At 40.6% G+C, this 23,070-nt stretch overlaps 1 protein-coding gene across 1 annotated transcript in view; it reads right to left on the bottom strand.

Moving 5' to 3' along the window:
• Nucleotides 1-12,654: 12,654 nt before the first annotated feature.
• LOC126101201 (somatomedin-B and thrombospondin type-1 domain-containing protein-like) overlaps nucleotides 12,655-23,070 on the bottom strand; it is a 370,695-nt gene continuing 360,279 nt past the window's right edge. Inside the window, exon 4 of the mRNA XM_049911896.1 lies at nucleotides 12,655-16,762. Coding sequence (XP_049767853.1) covers nucleotides 16,554-16,762 — 209 coding nt within the window. The 3' untranslated portion in view covers nucleotides 12,655-16,553. The remainder of the gene's footprint in view (nucleotides 16,763-23,070) is intronic.

The following is a 23,070-nucleotide window of genomic DNA, read 5'->3' as shown; positions in this document are numbered from 1 at the left end:
AATTAAGAAGGTTGTCCTCGAATCGGTTTCTTTACCTGATCTTCATAACTCTTTTACTTGGTTTTCCGGGGCTAATTGGTTTACTGTACTCGACGTGAATCGAGCCTATCATCACATTCCCTTAGCCGACGAATGTAAACACGTTACGACATTTTGTACTGATTGGAATCTGTTTGAGTTTAATAGGGTTTGGCTACTGGCGCAGCCGTCCTTAATCGTTTGCTGGATAATATTCTTGGAGACTTGAAATTAGTCTGTGTTTACAATTACCTGGACGATCTGCTAATTTATAGTCGTTCGTTTCAAGAGCATTTGGAACATATCCAGCAAGTTTTTGCTAGGTTGCAGGGGACCGGTTTGACTCTTAAACCTAATAGATGACATTAGCCAGGCAGCAGGTATCCTTCTTAGGTCACCCAGTATCAGGGGAGAGTATTCGCATTGATCAGGATCGGACTACGGTCTTGAGAGCCCTTCCACCGCCCACTGATAAGCGAGAGATTGCCAAGTTCATAGGGATGGCAAATTATTTTAGGCGTTTTGTCCCTAATTTTGCTCAGTTAGCGGCTCCTTTAAACGAACTGCCCCGAAAAGGGGCGCGTTTTGAGTGGGGACCTGGTCAAAAGGCCGTGTTTGAGCACATTAAGGCGGCTATAGCCAGTCCTACGGTTCTCGGAGTGCCTGATTTTAATAAGAAATGTATTGTCAAAACCGACGCATCTAATGCGGGAATTTTGGCAATCCTCCTCCAGGAATTGGAGGGTCAAAGGCAGCCATTAGCATACGCTTATCGTCGGTCAACCAGCGCCGAGCTTAAATATTCTGTTTACGAATGTGAGGCATTGGTCGTCTTGTTCGCGCTGGATAAGTACTGGTTTTACCTCGAACATAGAGTATTTCAACTAGAGACTGACCATCAAGAGTTGAGCTGGGTGCTAGCCAGGCCGCGTAAAACTGACCGTATCGCGACGTGGGTAGTACGCATTTCGGCGTTTCACTTTGAGGTTAAGAACATTAGAAGCACTGAGAATGTGCTCGCGGACGTCCTCAGCCGTATGTTTACTGAACAACCATCTAGTGAATGCGCCCAAGAAGCTTCGGAAGGCAATCTTAAATGTGTCACGTTAGGCGGTATTCCTCATCTGTTTAGTGACATTGACAACCATCAGGATCAGGTCCCCACTTGGGGACCCGTTAAGAAATGACTTTCGGCGGGGGAGTTTTTGGAGAAACACTTGATCAGGAATGGCATTTTGTGTAAAAGGGTGGGACGTACCAAGGAGATTAAGATCTGTCTACCAGGCACCCTAGTACGCCTTGTTTTCCATTATTTTCACAACTCGTTGATTGGCGGGCATTTAGGAACCAAAAAGACCTCGCAGAAGATTAAGGAGCATCTGACTTGGCCGTCTATTGACCGAGACGATAGAGAAATGATTTCTCGGTGTCTGTTGTGTCGTGTGGCAAAACAGCAAAACGCTCTTCAACCGGGGTTCCTTAGTTCTGAGCCTGAATCTTGAACCATGGACAAACACTGAATCGATTATGTGGGGCCCTTACCTCGCACTAAAAGAGGCCATCGATATGTATTAGTTATTATTGACGCGTTTTCGAGGTTTACCTGGCTTATTCCGAGTAGTAATGTGACTGCTGCCACCACCATTGCGCATTTAACTAACTTATTTAGTGTTTTATGATCTCTTAAGCAAATCGTTAGAGATAATCCACCGGTCTTGCTTTCGGCTCCCTTCAAGGCCTTCTGTTTTCAAAGCGGTGTTAAGCACGTAACTACCACTCCGTATTATCCACAGGGGTCATTTGCGAAAAGGGTCAATCGTAACCTTAAATCCGCAATGATTATCTTTCATCAGAAATCTCCCAGTAAGTGGGAAGTAGTCTGTCTTGGCTCAGCTTTGCCTTCACTACCGCCATCCGTGAGGCTTTGAAGGCTACTCCGGTTTCCTTGATGTTTGCTTATCCTGTTAATTCCGCCCTTTCGAACTCATGGGGGTTTCAAGATCTAATTCCTTCGGAGATCACCCCTCAGGTCGTCAAAGAAAACTGTAATCGTGCGAGGCGCAATATTCTTAGGGCCCACAACAGACAAGCTGGTCGTTATAACCGTATTCGACGAGCCTTCAGGGGTAAGCCGAGAGATCAGGAATAGGTCCGTAATTTTCCCCCGAGGGAAGTGGGTGTTGGCAACCTTGGTAAGTTTACTCCCCGTTTCCTGGGTCCGTGTACGATTCTGCGGATTTTAGGTCCAGTTTGTTGTTGATTGGCAAGACAGCCAACCCACTATGAGGAAGCCGAAAGGCACGCGTTTAAGCTCACGCAGGCTGGCGTGAGATCTGGAACAGGTCATGGAAATGAGACTAGTAAAAAACGTATGTATCTTCTGGAATACTTAACTTTAATCCATAATTGGTGAATATCGCTCTTGACGGTACATGTTTTACAGCATCAATAGTAACTGGTAATGGCGCCTTGCTAGGTCGTAGGAAATGACGTAGCTGAAGGCTATGCTAACTATCGTCTCGGTAAATGAGAGCGTATTTTGTCAGTGAACCATCGCTAGCAAAGTCGGCTGTACAACTGGGGCGAGTGCTAGGAAGTCTCTCTAGACCTGCCGTGTGGCGGCGCTCGGTCTGCAATCACTGATAGTGGCGACACGCGGGTCCGACGTATACAAACGGACCGCGGCCGATTTAAAGGCTACCACCTAGCAAGTGTGGTGTCTGGCGGTGACACCACACAGTTAATCTTCTGGTTAATGACAACCATACCGTTAAGCAATACCGGGTCCACCTTAATCAAATTAAGTTCGGTTAGGCCGCTAATTTGACCCCGGGATTGTCCTTGAGAGGGAGAGGTTGAGCCGTGCTGCTGCCCGCGTTGGTGCTATTTGTAGGTTTCCGCCCGCTGATGGAGGCCAGACGGTATCGTTTAGTTGGCGTGGTTCCTGTTGTTGGTCTTCTTCACGTGTTGAATGGCGCCACTCGGTTTCGCAAACATTGCCTGTCCGCTAGTGGCAGCAGCGGTGGTTATCGATACGTAGTAACTGTTGCCCTATCTTTGGGGCGACGTCGCTGTTTTTCTGGGTCGCAGGAGTGGGTCAGTTCGGTAGGGGACTCAGGAGGAGCCAGGTTCGCACAGTGCCAGAACACGCCGGGACCGCTGTATCACTGGCGGCACGCATCGACTGCCGGATGCAAGGGCTGTTATCACGAGGGTGCACGAGCCTTAAGATGACTGCATTTCAATGCACAAGTAGAGAAACCCCCACCATCGTGATATGTCGCGATTCTCCAGTCACTAGGGTCCGTGTTGCCGCTCGTTGTGTCGCCTAGGCGAAGAGCAGCGAGTGGAGTGCCTTCTACTCTGGTGGTAATGGTTCCTTTCTCGTTCCGGGCGCTCTAAACACAGTGTTCTGCGGACGTAGTGCAGACCGCCGGTTCGGCTTTGGCGAATTGTTTCATCGTTGCATTTGGTTTATTAGACGTCAGGAAGCTTCAGCAAGATTATCATTAGTCATTCGTTTGACTGCCACTAGGCTGAGTTACCATCTTGTGAAGTGAATGCAACTCTTGGCTGCCTATCTCATCGCTCGCGAAAGTGTTTGCTACCGGACCTTCTCAGAGGTCGATTCCCCTCGTGTTACAGAGTTTACCATCACCTTATTTCACCCGTTTGGTGACCAGTTGCTTTTTTTTTTTTTAATGAAATTTTGCTATCGTGTTTGCTATTTTATAGCAAGTTTCTAAATTTTTTTATATTATTGCCGTTCATGGCGTGTAAGGCCTTGAGCCATGATTGTGGTCATTTGCCTTAAAATTCCAATTTGGTATTTGTATTTTAGGGTAAGCCTTAAAACCATATTTACTGCCATTCCTGGCGTCTGATGCCTTCTGCTGTGTTTGTGGTGACTTACCTTTAATATTTCAATACCTGTAATTTGTAACTTGCAGCGAGTTTTAAACAATTCTTAATTTATTGCCATTCCTGGCGTGTAAGGCCTTCTGCCCAGATCACAGTGGCTTGTTTTCAAAACATTATCTGTTGTGTCTGTATTTAATGGTGATTTGCTAAATTGTAGCTGCCTGAAAACTCTATTATTTGCACAGTTGTTTATCCTTTATTAATAATGTGTGGTATTTTATTTATTGTTGAGTCTGGAATTACTAGTTTCAAATAAATTGTGTGTGACTGTAAAAGGGATCCAGTAGTAACTAATTACGGCCCCGTCCACAATCGTAACCGAATCCTGCCTTCCCTTGACTACCAGGTTCCAGTAACGTCAGGGAACTGAAAATTAGTGTTGAGTGTAGTATGTCATTCAGAAGCCGAATGTATTGTATGTTGGCAATAAGCACTTAGTACTTGACCTCGCCAAAATTTCTTAAAGTTTTCAGTTCTTATTTAAATTGCTGTTTATCACTGCTGATGACAAATAGTTATATTTATTTGTGATACCATCACTGTAACCTAATGAAAATGCACAGCAAAGAATTTCGTGTTTCATGCACTCATAATCTTTCATTTTATTTTACCACCATTAAATAGATGCACAGTAGCATGGAAAACAACAATCAATGAATAAAACTCCTCGGACAAGATGTTTTAATGGGTCAGCTGGAAGGACAAGAAGTAGATGCAGAAGGAAGCATTGCTGAGGACTGGTCTGCACTCTGGAGGTGGAATGGCAGTGTGATGTACGTGACAGGACGCAGACTTATAAATGTAAATGTTAGGCGAGGACTTCCCATTTTAACTATTTTATATCGAGACTACTGTGTGAAACGAGGACTTTTGTATAATTGATTTTACTTAATGATTACTGTTTCGCATGTCTGGGTGCATCTGATTGATTTAGAAATGGACAACCAGATGACGGAAGTGCAGCTCTTGAAACATATTGCTGTGTGTTTTCATTGTTTTAACGTAACGTATTCGAAGTCAGTGACTTAACAACCACTACTGCTGCTCCATGTGCTGGATGTTAAAAAGACGATGTATTGGCTTACGTGTTCTCTAAAACCGTAATGCTCTATTATATGTTGTTGTTATCAATTCAGAAGATAATTTGATAGAGCTATCCACGTTAGCCTCTGATGTGAGAGCTTCTTCACTTCTGAATAATTACTGTCACCTAAATCCATCAAAACCTGCCTGTACCTCAGACTCCCTCCACATTTTTTCCTTCTACACGTCTCTTTCATTAGCAAATTGACAATTCCTTGAGACCTCAGGATATGTTCTCTTAACCGATCCCTTTTTTTGTCAAGTTCTGTGTTACGTGGCAGTTTATATCCAAAAATGTCAGTGAATGTACTGCTAATTAATTCCTTTTCGCATTCCGTTTTATTATGCTGAGTACGACCTGTTATTTTATGCTGGCTTGGGAGATATTTTAACTGGCTGAGGATCTGGTAGTGAAGTTAAAGGGCCAGATTGTCGTAAATTTGTTCGGCACTGGAAGCAGCTCTCAAGCAGGTGTGGGATAGGGAAGTCACTGAGTCCCATCTCCGCCCAGTTGGCATGTGGAAGGAGCGCCTGTGTGCTGTAAAAACTGCACTGTGTGAGATGTTGAAAGGAATCCTTGGGGAGATAAAGATCTGAATGGCAGATGAAGCTGTCAGAAATCGACACCATGGGATTGACCGTTGCCTGGATACGCCACAAAGGGATGTTTATTCAGATCTGAGTAGCAGGGAGTGTGAGTGGCACACAGTAATTATTTTAGTATCACACGCGTTTTCCAACGCGAGAGATTTTCGGCCTTCCGCCCCATACCACACCATTATTGGTTAACCATGACAAAATCTACAAGATTATTAATATGTTAAACTTGTTTACACAATTATTACTGTTCATAACTGGCAAAGTCTGCCGAATTTGGCTGGCAAGTATCCTACACTGGCTGGACCAGCATAGTTTCAAGGAGTAAAGTCAGAAAACACTTGCTGTGAAAGGACTGAAAACGACTTTTGCAGTAGAGAGGTTGAAGAGAACACTTTTCTCTGGGGCGCAGCTGCAGAGAGAAATGTCTTCAACTTAGGGCAGAGTCCAGAGGTTGAGCAGGACTCAGAACTGCCAACCATTACTGCCGCCGTCTTCCACACTCACACCATTTAAGAGAGGTCAGCACGAACTGGTGATGTAGTCACCAGGCCAATGGGGACACGACTCTAGTTAATTTACATAGTCGTTTAACTGCACAGGTTTAGCATTCTCAGTCATCTAGATGCTACATCATGCACTTTGGCAAATCTATTGGTGCCCGTATTTATATGTCCGGCGGTGTTTCTTTAAATCACTAACAACTTTTGCGGTCATTGTCTGCTTCTACCATACTGCTTCATGTCACGCTTTCTTGTTTCCATGACTATGCTACAGGTCATTATTACAACCTTTTGTTCATTTGTTAATAGTTTATATATTTGATTCAGAGGATAATTCATTTGGTTAAGACTCAGTGGGTGAATCATTTCTTTGTTGTGTTATGGTAATAAACAAAATCGTTATAGTGACTGCTAGCATCCTTTCATAGTTGTATGAGCCCCATCATTAAAATATCCACGTGAAGTGTTGCATCCGTACTTCCATGCTTAATTGGGCCACCTCCAGTAATTTGCCGTCAATAAGATGTTATCCATTAAGCGACTCTGTTTCTCTTAAACTAGCATGATCTGATAGGGAGCTTCCCTTACCTGTAGGTCACCAGTGATCAGACTTACAACGTCTCAGGGGCTTCCTTAATAGCTCAACTAACACTTCACGTTAGCCATAAATTTCTTTTCCCCTGATTCCGCACCTCATTCGATCCACCCTCCTAATTTTCAACATTCTTTGGTAGCGCCACATTACAAAAACTTGTGTTCTCTTCATATTTGTGCTCTTTGTTTCTTTATCCTCCCTATTTCCCTTCTGTAAAAGGCTGCACTCCCAAAAATTATCTCCAAAAAAAGTCTTAATAACACTTAAACTTATATAAAGTGTGAACAAATTGAATTGCTCTTTTCTCGCAAACGTTTTTTTTCCTACTGTCAATTAAAATTTCTAATACTTTCTAATTTCACCACTATCAGTATTTTTCCTCTGATAACAGTACAATTCTCGACTACCTTCAGTGTCTCAATTCCTCATCTAATTCCCATTGCTCATTCTGTTCAACTGATCTTCCAAGCCCTTTGCCATGACTGACGGAATTACAATGCCATTGGTAAATCTAATTTGTGCTCTTTGTCCTCTGTTTCTTTATCCTCCCTGTTTCCCTTCTGAAAAGGCTACACTCCCAAAAATTATCTCCAAAAAGGTCCTACTAACACTTAAATTTATATGAACTGTGAACAAATTGAATTGCTCTTTTCTCGCAAACGCTTTTCTTCCTACTGTCAATTCAAATTTCTTATACTTTCTAATTTCACCACTATCAGTATTTTCCTCTCATAACAGTACAATTCTCGACTACCTATCAGTGTCTCAATTCCTCATCTAATTCCCTTAGGGTCACCCATTGCTCAATCTGTTCAACTTATCTTCCAAGCCCTTTGCCATGATTGACGGAATTACGATATCATTGGTAGAAATAACAGTTCTTAAGTCTTCTCTCTGAACTATATCTCCATTTTCATATTTCACTTTGGTTTCCTCCACTGCCTGCTCAATGTGCAGATTGAATAACAGTGGGATAAATACGAGGGCAGCCTCACGGGCAGCGTCGTCATCTGCAAGCAATTCTGCACAGATGGTGCTTCGCTGCTGTGTGGTCTTCTGTTAGCCAGTGGGGAACCCAACGAGCACACGCTTTTGAGTACCGCAGACTGTGAAAAAGTGTGTCAGCACTAAAAACAGAGACGTCCAGTTGTGAAGCGAGGTGTTTGTTTGTGATCCATCGGTCACCTCCAACGAGAGTGTCCACACGTTCCAACACTGCAGGAGTCACAGCTGTGTGCGGCGGCCGGTGCATGAGACATCGGACAGGCTTGTGCGACCTTGTTACGATGATGATGCACGCCTCGCCCAACGACTCATGGTGCTTTTGTTCACTACCAAGTCTCCGTAGACATTCTACAAGCGCTTACGAATACCTGCGAGGCTCTGGCTTTCCTCCGAAGGCTCTGGGCTTGGAACGCACCCCCGTTATAGACGCCATTTTGAAGGCTACGTTTAGTGGCGCCTTCTACAGTAGTTGGCGCGGGAATATTTCACTATTTCCCACAACAAATGCCGTATTTTTCAACCGAGGCTGTCAGAGAGAAAAATGTGTTGCATTTTTTATTGATCGGTCCTCGTAATTTGTGTCAGTATTTTTCAACATTCACACCTGTCAACAATTTCCCTTTTGAAGTCTGAGGGTATTTCGCCGGTCTCTTACATGTTGCGTTCCATCTTAAATAGCATGGTTATGGGACGTTATCCGAAGGATCTCAACAGCTCAGGGGAATAGGGTCCATTCTAGGTGTCTTGTTTCGAATTCTGTCACATTTTTCTCGCAGTGTCGTTTGGCACATTCATCTGCATCTACTTGCTCCTCCCATTCAATAATACATTCGAGTCTATTTTCCTTCGTATAGTCGTATTTTTTCCTGCTATCTTCCAGCGTTCCCTTTTATGTTTAATCCTGACTTACCACTGACTTACCACTCGAGCTCCTGATATTCGCTCAACGATCCGTAACTTTATTCATATCTGTCAAAACAGTGACATGAAAATGTCTACTAGTAAAATGAAGGTAAAATAATATATGGGGAGAGATACCTAATGCGATCGTAGCCGTGGATAAAAAATTTGGAAGAAATACCCTCCTTCACATATTTAGTGTTTGAATTACTAACGATGACGACAGGGGCAGTGATAAAATACTGGTTAAGCTAAAAGGATGTAAGGAAAAATGCATAATGCGTTAAAGGAAAAAGTGAGACTGAAAAGAAAAATCACATTTTACAATACTGACGCAATCCTTACGCTATTCTTCGGATGCGAGAGATGGGTCAACACAGAAAAAGACTACAATGCAAAACAGTGAAATAAGACAACTAAACAAAATACAGTGTAAAATACGTTCAACAGTGAAAATATGCGATAGGAATTAAATGCACGATGTAGGAATTCAACATAACGTATCGTGAGAATGGAGTACAAGCCGGAGCTCTGATAGACAGCTCTATGCTGGGTGCATAGAGGGAAAAGGAGATTGAAAAAAACGCCGTGAAAATGAAGCAAGCAGTAACCTAAGAAGTGCTTCTGGAGGTGGTGGTGGAGGTGGAGGAGAAGGAAGAGGAGGAGGAGAAGAAGACTAACGTACGTGTATGTCTCTATGACATGTAGCTATTATTTTTATGTAATACGATCCCAAAGTAAGTTTTACATTAAGTGATGTTGTCTTTCGTAGTTAATCACAGCAACACAGTACTAGGCCCACGGGGCAGTGTCGTCGGCTTTGAATAATGTCTGTCGTTGATGTAGTTGTTAGCTATCATAAGCACCACCATCCACTCAACCAAAGCCAGCGGAACACTTGCCAATAATTAGCAAACAGTCAAAATTTTTTACCTGTGATCTGTTCTCCAAGTGCTGATATCTCGGCTACTGCACTAAAACATAATTCATTTTTCCATAAATCGGAGAGTTGTATGGCTGAAACTGGCTTCAGTGTGACTGACAAAGCAGAATTAAATAAAAAAGAACTCATACAAGGATAAGAAAGATTACTGTCTCCAAACTTCCAAAACCCACACAAGTCCTTTACAAACCTCATTTAACAGTTTCTTTTACGCAGAAAACGTTCAACAGAACCTTTCACCAATATGAATTGAATAGGCTGTGATATTATCACAGAATTGAAAGTTATTAGCAGTTAAGTCCAGTAGAGTTTTACTCACCGTGAAGTGGAATATGCAGGGTTGAGGAAGGTTAGAGGCACCAGAGAACACATAGCAAACGTAAGATGGATCGTAGAAAATGACAGGCAGTATCAGTATGACTTTTTTGTGCGCTCTGTTTGCAGCAAAACATCTGACTATATAAGTGTAGCCACAGCTATGGAGCCCAGCCAAGATTGTGTTTATCCACAGGATTAAGTTCAGTTTTCATTCTTACGTGATTCTACGAAGAACTCAATTGTATCTGTGTATTTTACGGTGTTGGCTATTGTATACTAACTTATTCCTAGTTCTTGCATATATGAGATTGCAATTTTATTTTGTAACCTTACATTGAAGTGTAGTAAAAATACAGAAGTAGTGTACCCTGCTTAGATTAGTGTTATATTCCTTTTGGTATAGACGAATTTTGATTAAACATGAGTGGAGACATTAGCTCTTGTGTATGGATGCATGGAGAACTGAGCGCTGTCCGTAAGCAGCTGGAAGCTATGTTGGCCACGATGACAGGTTCCAGGTTGGGCCATCAGAGAAGAATGCTTTGGCATCTCTAGTGGTTGTGTTTCACGACAGCAGGGATTAGCTTCTATTGTACTCGTATTAGGAGCTGCTCTGCTCCTTCTGCATTACAGAAGATAACCTCTGATGTCATACAGCAGTGTACAAAAACTGGTGAGAAAGACTGAAAGAGGAATATATGCAAAAAATAATGGAATACATTGCGTCCAGATATAACACTGAGGTGAAGACATTTCCAGGAAGGCTGGAAACAGCCTTGATCTCTCTAATGATGAAGAGGACTCATGGTGACAGAACGGGTAAGTGGATATAGTTCGATGTCGACTTAGGTAGGTCAGGCTATCAAGTAATGGCTGAGTGATAGGGAAGTAGTTGCCCCATTCATGGTCTCGTTTCGTCCCAAATAATAAGTGTGGTGTCACCGCCAGACACCACACTTGCTAGGTGGTATCCTTTAAATCGGCCGCGGTCCGTTAGTATACGTCGGACCCGCGTGTCGCCACTATCAGTGATTGCAGACCGAGCGCTGCCACACGGCAGGTCTAGAGAGACTTCCTAGCACTCGACCCAGTTGTACAGCCGACTTTGCTAGCAATGGTTCACTGACAAATTACGCTCTCATTTGCCGAGACGATAGTTAGCATAGCCTTCAGCTACGTCATTTGCTACGACCTAGCAAGGCGCCATTATCATTTGATGTTTATCTTGTGATGCATGTACCGTCAGACCGATGTTCACCAATTATGGTTTAAAGTTAAGTATTCCAGAAGCTACGTACTTTTTTACTAGACTCAACTCCTATAACTGTTCCAGACCTCACGCCAGCCTGCGTGAGCTTAAACGCGTGCCTTTTGGCTTCCTCAGAGTGGCTTGGTTTTCTTGCCAAGTCACAATAATAAGAACTGTCTTCCTTTGAAGTTCATCGTATTAAGATAGTAACTACACCTTCCAGCTAACAGGCTTGTTCAACCCTCTTTACAAACAAACTGCATTACCTGCAAATTAAGTACGATTCATTGAAAACGAGGCTTTTCACACCACTACTGTCTTTGCTCTTCCAAGTCCATAATTCTAAGAATTAGAAGTTGCACATTTCCCTGTAAACTTTCAGTGTTTGTCCCTATGTTGAGACCCAACAAATTATAACCCACACCCGCAAATGTTCTATGCTGCGATGAGAAACATCGTAAACTGAATATTATGCTCCTACATAACTTAGAGGGAAATTTAAATATCGAGTCTAGTTGTATTTTATGTAGTCAATTGTACATCACAGAGTGTCCTCACAGCATGTCTTTGTGCAGTTAATACATTGTGTCTAAGTATGGAATCACCTCAGGATATTATTGCGTGTCTAGAAGAAACACAAGAATGAATAATGTTACTATAGAGTCTGTTGGCTGATTTGAAGCAGGCTGAATAGAACAAAAGTAAAAACTGAACAAACCCTATAAGGTAGAAGCTATGTCGTGTCATGCAGCTATGATTTTACTGACAAGTAACAATTTTATCTCAGTTCCAATGTCTATAGTTTTTATATAGTTTAAACTTGATCTTATGAAGTTATTTTGTATGATGAGAGCACTTTGCTCGAAAATCTGTTCATCTATTACTACATGTAATTGTTTTGGATTTTCTGATGAAGACACCCATAGGCGGCATCAAAACCAGGTTAAAGTAAAGTCTTGTTGCAACTGGTTGGTTGTATTGTACAAGTCATAAAAGAAGACAGTTAAGTCTTGCAAAAGCTAGTAGTTCTCATTTGCCACAAAACACTTTCATCTCCTGTCACTGTTAATACTTTCATATAATCTTTCTTAAAGTTTCACAAATTAACGGTGACTACTTGTAATAGACTGTTTCACATCATTACACACAAGTAATTTACCTTGTTTATTGAACACAAAAATTTTGTTGCATTTTACGATGGAACACACCAAAAGAAATGCGAGGATATCTCAAGTGCAAAAGATATACAATCATATAAATTAATTGCCATCTTACACGAAAATCTACTTGCTGTTTTACGACATAAATTAACTTTTTGTTTCCACTCTCTAATGTCTTCATTGTTGAAATGGTAATTGATACCTCATCTACTACGAGACTGGCTTTATAAAGCGCTCTACTTCATCATCCACATTTTTATTATAAAATAATTATTCTTTGGTTCTGTTGTGCTCTGAAGTAATGATGCTCACAGAAATGATTATAGGAATTAATAAGTAAAATGTGCCGGTTCTGGGTAAGAAACAGAGTTATCTCAGTTTAATTGTATTTATTGCCTATTTCATTACATCGACCTTTGATTCATACGAAATAAAAAAGTTTTGTGATATGCTTTTAGGATGTGTTCTGGCTGATATTACTAAATGACATTCCTTATAAAATGATATGCTATACAAATATTTATCTTGAACAATAGCTCTAAAAACAAAGCAACCATTGGCACAAAAGTGCACTATGACTTCTTCAGAGATGCATTTAAAATTACTGTTTCACGAAAATTTTAATCAGCTCCTATCTGCAAAATGAAGATAAAGTACTATTCATAAAATATTGTGATGGTGAATTGTTTCCAGTTCACTGAAAATTATCAATGAAACAATTTCTAAAAATATATATACCAAATATTAAACATTATTATCATTAACATTATTGTTATAGTATACTTATTAGTCCTTCTTAATTCAACCAAACAACAATGACAATGTCCCAGACACTCAAAAACGTTCACACTTCATTCAGTTCTCTATAGTAGTTTACCAACAGAACGAACGTTCTGAAAAGAACATCTCTAATTGAATCTTACTTCAAGTTACTTTAAAGTCTTTACTTCTGTGAGTGTGAAGCTCTTATCCACTTCAAGTCACAATGAATGTACTGCTAGGAAAGACAGTAGTGTGTGTTTAATAATGAATACTTAATTAAAAGTTACTTAAACAGGACCCAGCTAATAAACATGAATTACACAATAAACTGCAGATTACATGAATTAATCAATCAAGCAATGAACTGCATAATCACACAAATTAAGATGTTTGTAAGTAATACAGGTAATAGAACCAGTAATAAAGAAATATAAGTTATGTGCAACACTAAAAGTATGTCATTATGGGCTACAAAATTAGATGCAATTATGATTAATACTCTTTATGTTCATATATATTCATTCACCCAGTCATTTTCTGCATTAATGAATGTTCTCCCACAATCCCATTCCTAAATATATATATGAACATAGGACAGAAAAACTGTTATTGTGGCTGATTGAGAATGTAGTTAAGAAATCGTATTACTCTGGATTACACCTGCAACACTTTTTCTGGATGAATACCTCTACATGGTGTTTGTTAAGAAAAAGATAAGAACAAGATGTCATTACATACTATACATCAGTACATATTACACAATCATAATTCTCATTCAGGGGGTCCATTAATGGAGTTTCATAGTGTATCACCTAATGATGACATGATGGAAAACAATCTCAGTTTTGCACTAACATGTTTCTGTTAAGAACACCTCATATTTTGTCAGATACCAGTAAAGATTAATAATCTCAGTTAAGAAAGCATTGTATGATTTGGAGATAGTGGTATCTGGAGAGTGCCAATAAAATTTGGACTTGCTAAGAGATACAGAATCACATTTCAAAGAAACAGTGTGCTGAATGTGATATTGAATATGAGGCTATTGGACAGCTGAAAAACTGAGAAATTAAACAGAATACTAACAAATTAAAATATGTCATTCCTTGTACACCTCAAATTTCCTTCTGCATTTCATAACTACCCAAATAATCTGGCATATAGTAAACATTCTATTCAAATATTTCAATCTATTTCTTTTGTTTATCATCTAAAGTAAAAACGTAACAAAATAGCTGTGTTTGGATTACAAATTACATCATTCAAAAGTACAATCTTCATTATTCAACAAACTGTGATTGCATTAATAATGTTACAACATTAGTATTTCACTATTCAACATATTTCATATCATTGTTTGACTTATCCTGTGTAAACCTTAATAAAGAAATATTTTAAGTATTATTATTGGATCTACATCTAAAGCATAGTTCTGTGTATTTCATAAATTATGAGTTCAGAAAACTGCACTTAATGCATATATATATTCAATACTAACTTATTTTCTTATAGTTACAGAAATTCAGTTATGAGAGACCCTGCACTGGAAAGAATGATTATACAATTGTTCTAGCTTTTTTTTGCCTCATTATTTTCATGTTTAATTCACTAATAAAACCTGCTCTGTGAGTGGCCTAATGTCACACCAAAATTTCAGTGTAAAGGGTTTCTAGACGTTGGGCTATCCAACTGAGTTCTTCAACGAGCCAAACTAAAATGTGTGTGCCTTTAGAAGAAAACTGGAGCAGTACTTCTATAATCAAATCATGTACTGCAGCTATTCATTATTGATAATTTACTGCTTGGCTTGTCTCAGAAAATCACTTTTGTACAAATTGTGAAGTAAATGCTGTTAGAACACTATGATTGTTCGTTCTTGGTAGTGTAACAGCAGCAATAAATGTGATGTGTTAAGCAGACTTCTCCTTGTGTTAGAAGTTAACAAATCATGTAAATACTCTGACAAAACTTTCTAGAGATTTTCTCATATCTAAAAAACAAAATCTGAATCACTAGTCTAATTTATAGAAGAAATTTCATATACCAGAATCACTGGTGAAATAGAGGATATTCTTAGTGATTTGGCATGATCCATTTATCATCATGTCCTGTTCAAAACAAATTTAAGACAGCGACAGAGTAACACATTCAGAATAAGTTTCCGCCAATTGTAAAATCGAGCATTTTAAACAGTTATTGGTTTGTAAATTACTTTATGAAACTACTCTGCTCTATAAAGTCTCATCTTCAGCTGGGAAATTCGTCTATTCTTGTAAACATTATTGCTCTTTAAGAATGCGAGTTCTATAGCCCTTGTTGCTAATTTATAATGAGAAACAGCTCCCTGTAGGAAAATGAGCAAATCTGTATAGAGTCCTACAACTGCTTATCCTGTAACGTGTAACAGCAAAGGTAGAACTGTTTATGTCAACAATTGCAGCAGAATCACTTCACTGTAATCGTCACAAATCCCCTGATTAAAAACCTTGCAAGAAAATTAAAGCTCTTTATGAAGACTAGGCTATTTCTGTTATCCCATAATCATATAGGTGCGCGAGGAAGGTGCTGCGTCGAGTAATACCGAGCATTTACACTTCCAAGTGTTATCACAGGACTGTATAAATGAGACAGTGAATGAATCTGATTTCGAAAGTGTAGAAGTCAATTCGATACATACTCTTTTTTTATTTGAGGCGCAGTCACAGAACAATATTACAACCATTAAGCACTTGTGATGTGTGTTTGAGTTCGATAATGGATATAGCGTTTACTTTGTTCGCCAATACCGCCTGTGATACACAAAGTCTGAAGATGCTTGACCGAATCCGGTTAAGCGAAACAGTGACAGTTCAATTATCTCTGAACCACGGAAACGTCCCTTCCCGAAACATGGCATGTAACATTTATCTATGGCGTTTCCGGTGCTATCTCTAGAAGTATGTAATAGGTACTGTGGAACAACCCATACGCTATACATTTGGTCGTTTTATTTTTGTATCAACAGAATCACTGAAACAACAAGATTCTCGTACTGTCTACTATGATTCGTTGCTAATAGTACACCACATATTTCTGTGTGGCCGTCTCTAATTGCGAGTCACGGTTTACAGATTAAATTATAGTAACTGGCGTGCAGGGTCTCCTCTGTTTCCTTTCTTGTTTTTCTTTTTTTTTCCCCTCCTTTCAAAATTGGTAACGAACACAAAATAATGAAAAGTGCAATAAATGTATATTTGGCCATCTGCGAAATTTCGGCGCCGAATATTGCATCAGGCCCTCATTTGTGGACACCCCTGAATGACGACACTGCAACCGAGCGCCGGAACTTCGCTGGCACGCAGCGCGCTGAAATCGTGTGTGACTCGTCGTCGCGCGTTGTTGGGAATGGGAATGGGAATGTGTGTGCGCACGTGTGTGGGTGTGAGTGTCTGTGTGTGTTGTGTGTTTCTGTGTTTTTGTTTTGTGTGTTCGGGTGGCGAGCGGTCCGCAGCAGCGCCGCTCAGACGAAGATGAAGGAGGCGCCATTGGCGCACGCTGGGCAGCTCGGCTGGTCGTCGTGGTGCGAGAGGCGCAGCCACTTGCCGTGGCAGTGCGGTGCTGACAGGGCTGTCCAGCGCGTGCCGCGGTCCGCCACGCCTGGCCCCGCGCACCGGTAGCCCAGCGCCGGACGCAGCGCCTGCGACTCGCAGCGGACGCACACGCGTTCTCCTGCAACCCGACACACGGCCACACTGTATTTCTATTTATTTACTTATTTATTCAACCTTATAAGATTAGAGACACCTCTTAACATCTAACTAGGACAGCGGTTTCCAACCTGTCGGTAACTAGCCCGAAGGGGTAAAATGAAAAATTCTGAGGGGGAAAACAAAATGGGTCCAATGATGATTTAGTGGCCACTAAATAGTAACTTCGTTAAAAATAACCGCTATTACCAAAATATCGGCAGACTATTATGTAGGATACAATGGGTATAAGTTAGGAATTTTTGTGTGTGCTACTTTAATATGTGCACACATCAGTTTGTTGGTTGTTCGTCTGCATAAACTGGTCATCCCACACACATGTCACAGACTTTATGACGTGATGTTTTCTGCATGGCCGTAACTGCACCATTAAGTGGACCGCTCCTGTCAGTATAGACTAACCTCCACACTTCAACACTTGAGCTGCCGCCCAGGAGAAAATAAAAACATTAAGTAGCGGGAGATCTAACAAACCTAAAAATTTACAGCTTGTAACAGCTGCAGTTATTATTATTATTATTATTATTATTATTGTTTTTGTGGGAATCCACAGCCTCCAATTGCTCTACAAAACAAAATATTCTCTTTAATATAGATGACCTTCACTTAAAGCTGCTATTAGCAAATTTCGAAAACTTGTCATTTTGTAGCACCTGTGTACTCTTACGTATTCCATGTCGTAATTGTACACATGTAAAGTAGACGTCATATCCCATCCTTACGATGTGAATGGATCCACATTGACATGACAACTGTAAACATATTTTTGTCAACTTCCCTCTAAGTTGGTTCTCAAGCTGTATTACTTAGAGCAAAATCCGCAATATGGTCTACACAGTTGGCATATCAGTGTGGATCCATTCACAATTTAAGGATGGAACGTAACTTCCACATTTTACGTGCAGTGATAAATAATTTGACAATTAAGATATTTAATAGGTAATAGTACACATGTGCTTGAAAATGACAAGTCGAAATTATCTAACAACACGATTTAAAAAAAAAAGACAATCTACATGACAAACTACTAGAGGCTGTATTTCCTTTTATTATAATTATTAATCTGCAAATGAAGTAACCACTGACGTAATGTTGTTCAGTATGGAGTCCTCTGTGCCAAACAGAAATATCTGTACTCATACACAATATTGTCATTGTGGTCTTCAGTCCGGAGACTGGTTTGATGCAGTTCTCCATGCTACTCTACCCTGTCCAAGCCTCATCATCTCCGAATAACTACTACAACCTACATCCTTCCCAGGCTGCTTAATGTATTCACCTTTTGGTCTCTCTCTACGATTTTTACCCTGCATGGTCCCCCCAGCACTAAACTGATGATTCCTTGATGCCTCAGAATTTGGTCTACCAACCGATCCCTTCTTCTAGTCAAGTTGTGACACAAATTTCTCTTCCCCCTAATTCTATTCGGTACCTCCACATTAGTTACATTATCTACCCATCTGATCTTCAGCATTCTTCTGTAGCACCACATTTCGAAAGCTTCTATTCTCTTCTTGTCTACATTGTATGTATGTATGTATGTATCACTTCCATATATGGCTACACTCCGTACAAATACTTTCTCTATATTCGATGTTAACAAATTTCTCTTCTTCAGAAAAGCTTTCCTTCCCATTGCCAGTCTACATTTTATATCCTGTCTACAAGGCACTACACACGTTCTGCACTTACATTCATTGCTATAATCTGTACATATAGTATACAACAGCATAAAACAGATATTACTGTAGTGCACAGAGAGAGAAAAGTAAGCGTACTTTACATACGTTCATGAGTACAACAACTGAGACAAGCTTCGGAAAAGCAGTTTCAAACTTTGAGTTCTAGCAGCAATGGATATGAAAGAAAGGGGCAGAGGGGAAGTGCAGTAGGGGTAAGAGAAGACAAAGAAAATAGAATGGAACGTGATAAAAGGAATTTTTATGAAGACGGGTGAGCCGACCGGTGCGGCCGAGCGGTTCTAGGCGCTTCAGTCTGGAACCGCGTGACCGCTACGGTCGCTGGTTCGATTCCTGCCTCGGGCATGGATGTGTGTGATGTCCTTATGTTAGTTAGGTTTAAGTAGTTCTAAGGTCTAGGGGACTGATGACCTCAGATGTTAAGTCCCATAGTGCTAAGTGCCATTTGAACCATTTTGAAGACAGGGAAAAGAAAGCGACGTGACTGATTGAGAAACGTAGAAGTGGACGAAGACGGAGGTATTTTCTTCATTTACTGTTTGACAAAGGGAAAACTAGCCATACACATTAACTTACGGGGAGGCGTTTCGACAGTGACAGAAAAAAAATTAAGCTCCTTCTTAGAAGCAACAGAACATTGAACTGTACTAAAAGGCAATGTTTCGTGCCCCGGAGACGGAGTTCGAGCATTTTTTTTTTTAATGGACCCAGGTATTGTGCAATGTAAATGGATTCATAACGGACGGAGTAAGGAGGACATAAAAAGCAGACCAGCACTGGCAAAAGGAGCATTTCTGGTCAAGAGAAGTCTACTAGTAACAAACATAAACCTTAATTTGCGAAGGAAATTTCTGAGAATGTAAGTTTGGAGCACAGCATTGTATGGTAGTGAAACATGCACTTTGGGGAAGCCGGAAGAGAAGGGATTCGAAGCATTTGAGATGTAGTGCTAACAGAAGGTTGTTGAAAATTAGGTGGAGTCATAAGGTAAGGAATAAGGAGGTCCTCCGCAGAATCGGTGAGGAAAGGATTATGTGGAAAACACGGGCAAGATGAAGGGATAGAATGGTAGGACAGCAGTTACGACATCAGGGAATGACTTCCATAGAGGGAGCTGTACAGCCTAAAAACTTTACAGGAAGACAGAGACGCGAGACCGCTACGGTCGCAGGTTCGAATCCTGCCTCGGGCATGGATGTTTGTGATGTCCTTAGGTTAGTTAGGTTTAACTAGTTCTAAGTTCTAGGGGACTAATGACCTCAGCAGTTGAGTCCCATAGTGCTCAGAGCCATTTGGACCATTTTTTTGAAGACAGAGATTGGAATACGTCAAGCAAATAATTGGGGACGGAGGTTGCAAGTGCTATCCCGAGATGAAGAAGTTGGCACAGGAGAGCAATTCGTGGCGGGCCGCATCAAGCTAGTCAGAAGAATGATGATTTTAAAAAAAGGTACTCGGCGCACTGCACACGCTCTCAGTGTTCCCTATCGACTGGCCGCAACGAACCTAATTGAGAGTATGAAGGAACACAAGCATTCGCGGTTAGCTCTAACCGTCTAGTGTTCTCCACTCCTCGTGCCGTATTACAATGATTTGGAACAGCTACTGTGCACGAATTCAGCCATGTCAGCAGGGACAAAAAAATTGGCGTTGAAATTCTCGTTACCAATTAAAATGATCCTTTTCGGATGTGAAAAAATTAAGCTAGGCGAGCGATAGCTAAATCTGTTCAGCTTAAGAGAAACCAATCGAAGAATTCGATTGGCGACACCACCCCTGGTAGGCTGCTTGAAATTGCGCGCACGACGAACTCCAGTGCTAATTAACTCGGAAACCGCTAACCGTACAGAAGTTTTCCTTAACGGTTATTTCTCAGCACAACCTCTCCTGTGAAAAGCTTGTAAGGGTGTTACAGGGTAGGTTGTGCTGACAGATAATACGTTGGGCCGTTTCGAGTTAATTAGCAGTGAAGTAAGCCAACCAGATCATCGAGCGCGCAGATTATTATATATATATATATATATATATATATATATATATATATATATATACTCTAGCCGAGCCTCAGGTACAGGGCGGGTCGCAGGTGGCGGATAGCGAACGATCCATCAGATATGGTGGACAGCTGCGAATAAGGGGAAACCCAAATAAGCAGTCCCGGACCGAGGCGGCAGCATCACGAGGGTGTGGGAGGGTGACTTTTGGCAAGGGTCACACTCATTCAAAAACCACATAACCCGAAGACGTTGCTGTGTCATGGCGAGTAAGTGCCGCCATTACAATAAGCACTGTCAACACCCAAATCCAGGACGCGTCTGAAGTGGGAACCATCGGCATCCTGGTCAGCGTCTGTTCACACAATGTGCGGCTGGTCATAATGCACCAGGAACTAACAATCCCTGGTTCTAAACACCCCGTGGAAACACTGGACCAACTTGATTACAAGCAAGTATGACTCGTGCAAGTAATAACAACATTACCCCAAGTGGTAACCAATCCACCCATCAACAGATGGCAACCAGGAATTCGGATTCTGGGGAACCTGGACTTACACGATTACATCAGAGAAAGTCGGAGCTCTCTGGCAAACTTCCACTTAAAACACCTACATACATTGGAACCTTTAACATAAATACATTAATCCAACCAGGAAAACTTCTAAACCTTACAACAGAACTTAAAAAGCAAAAGATAGTAATACTAGCTTTACAGGAGACACGTTTTACAGATGAAGAAACATCAGATTATGGCAACTATCGCATCTTTAAGAGCAAGATGGATAAACGAATCGGAAGAGGAGCCCCCCATCTCGGGATGGCGTTTATCATACACAAGAGCGTGCTCAGCTCCATCAAGGAAGTTACTCCCGTAAATAATAGGATAATGACGATGCGCTTACAATGTGCCAACAAAACATACACAATGGTTAATGTTCATGCTCCCACAAACGGAGACAACAAGAAAAACCCCATAGAAACAGAAAAGTTCTGGGAAAATTTGGAAGATTCCAAAAGATGATACAAAAGTTCTACTCGGCGATTTTAATGCCCAAATTGGTAGAGAGAAAATCCACCAAAAAACCGTAGGCAAATATCCTGCACATAAATTTACCAATAAAAATGGTACAAGGCTCGTCGAACTATGTAAGCAGAATAACCTGAAGATAATGTCAACATCTCTAAGAAAATGTCCAAGAAAACAAAAGACATGGAGATCTCCTATACAACAAATTGGCGAGTTTCAAATAGATCATGTGGCGATTTCATACCCAGTACAAAAAGAAATTTACGACGTCCAAGTACGCAGAGGAGCAAACATTGATTCAGACCATTACCTAACTAGAATTAAAATCAAGTTTACAGCACGAAGAAGTCATCAGAAGAAAACAGAAATACAGAAATATGACACCAAGAAGATTAAAGAATCTAAAGTAAAAGAAGAATGGGAGAAGGAAAAGGCAAACACATGGGAAGAATTTCATTCTAAAATCACGCGAATAGCTAAGGAAACTATTCCCTTGAAAAAGATATTCAAACACCCTTGGTGGGATTCAGACTGTGAAAATGCATTGGAAAGGAGAAAAAAGGCATTTCAAGAATATAACAGTAAAAAATCACAAGAAAGTCTACATTTATTTAACGAGGTTAGAAAACAGGTTACAAAATCTATTAGGCAAGCAAAAAGGAAGTACACAAAGGCACAACTGGATGCCATAGAAGAAAATTTCCAAAGCTATAATACAAGAGACTTCTACAGAACTTTCGCAGATAAAATACGAGGATATATCCCTCAAAATTTATGTTTCAGAAAACCAGATGGTAAATTAGCCCTAACAAACCAGGAAAACTGTCAAGTATTGGCTCAATATTTTTCTAACCTACTAAATTGCCCAGAACCTAGTTTAAGGTTTCCCAAAGAAATCAGTGCCAACGCTCAACCGGATTCATTACCACCAACACAGGAAGAAATCAAATGTCACATTAAAAACTTAAAAAATAATAGAACATCTGGCGAAGATGGCATTGTTGCAGAGCTATTAAAAAACCTAGGACCAAAGACGTTGCAAGTGCTCACAAAAATAATAACAAAAATATGGGAAACAGAAAAATTACCAGAGGATTGGAAATGTGCCCTTATTCACCCGTTACATAAAAAAGGAGACAGAACAAATGTCAATAACTACAGGGGAATCTCACTTTTACAAGTCACCTACAAAATTCTCTCAACATGCCTGCTGAAAAGAACACAAGAGCAGCTGGAACGCCAAATTGGTGATTATCAAGCAGGCTTCCGCCCCGGTCGCTCATGCATAGAACAAATATTTAATTTAAAGACAATATTAAAACACAAAGCAATTAGAAATGCCCCCATAATTTGTACATTTGTAGATTTTAAGAAAGCCTATGACTCAATTGACCGGCAATCTTTGTTTAACATTTTAGAGGAACTTGGACTTGACTCCAAAACACTAAGGCTTATCAAAGAATCACTGACAGACACTGTATCTAAAGTTAAATTCAGGGTAGAAATCTCTGAACCTTTTCTCATAAAAACTGGAGTACGTCAAGGT

The sequence above is a fragment of the Schistocerca cancellata genome, chromosome 9, assembly GCF_023864275.1.
Source record: "Schistocerca cancellata isolate TAMUIC-IGC-003103 chromosome 9, iqSchCanc2.1, whole genome shotgun sequence".
NCBI lineage: Eukaryota > Metazoa > Arthropoda > Insecta > Orthoptera > Acrididae > Schistocerca > Schistocerca cancellata.
The sequence above is the reverse complement of the archived record's forward strand: the minus strand, read 5'-3'. Positions and strand labels throughout refer to the sequence as shown.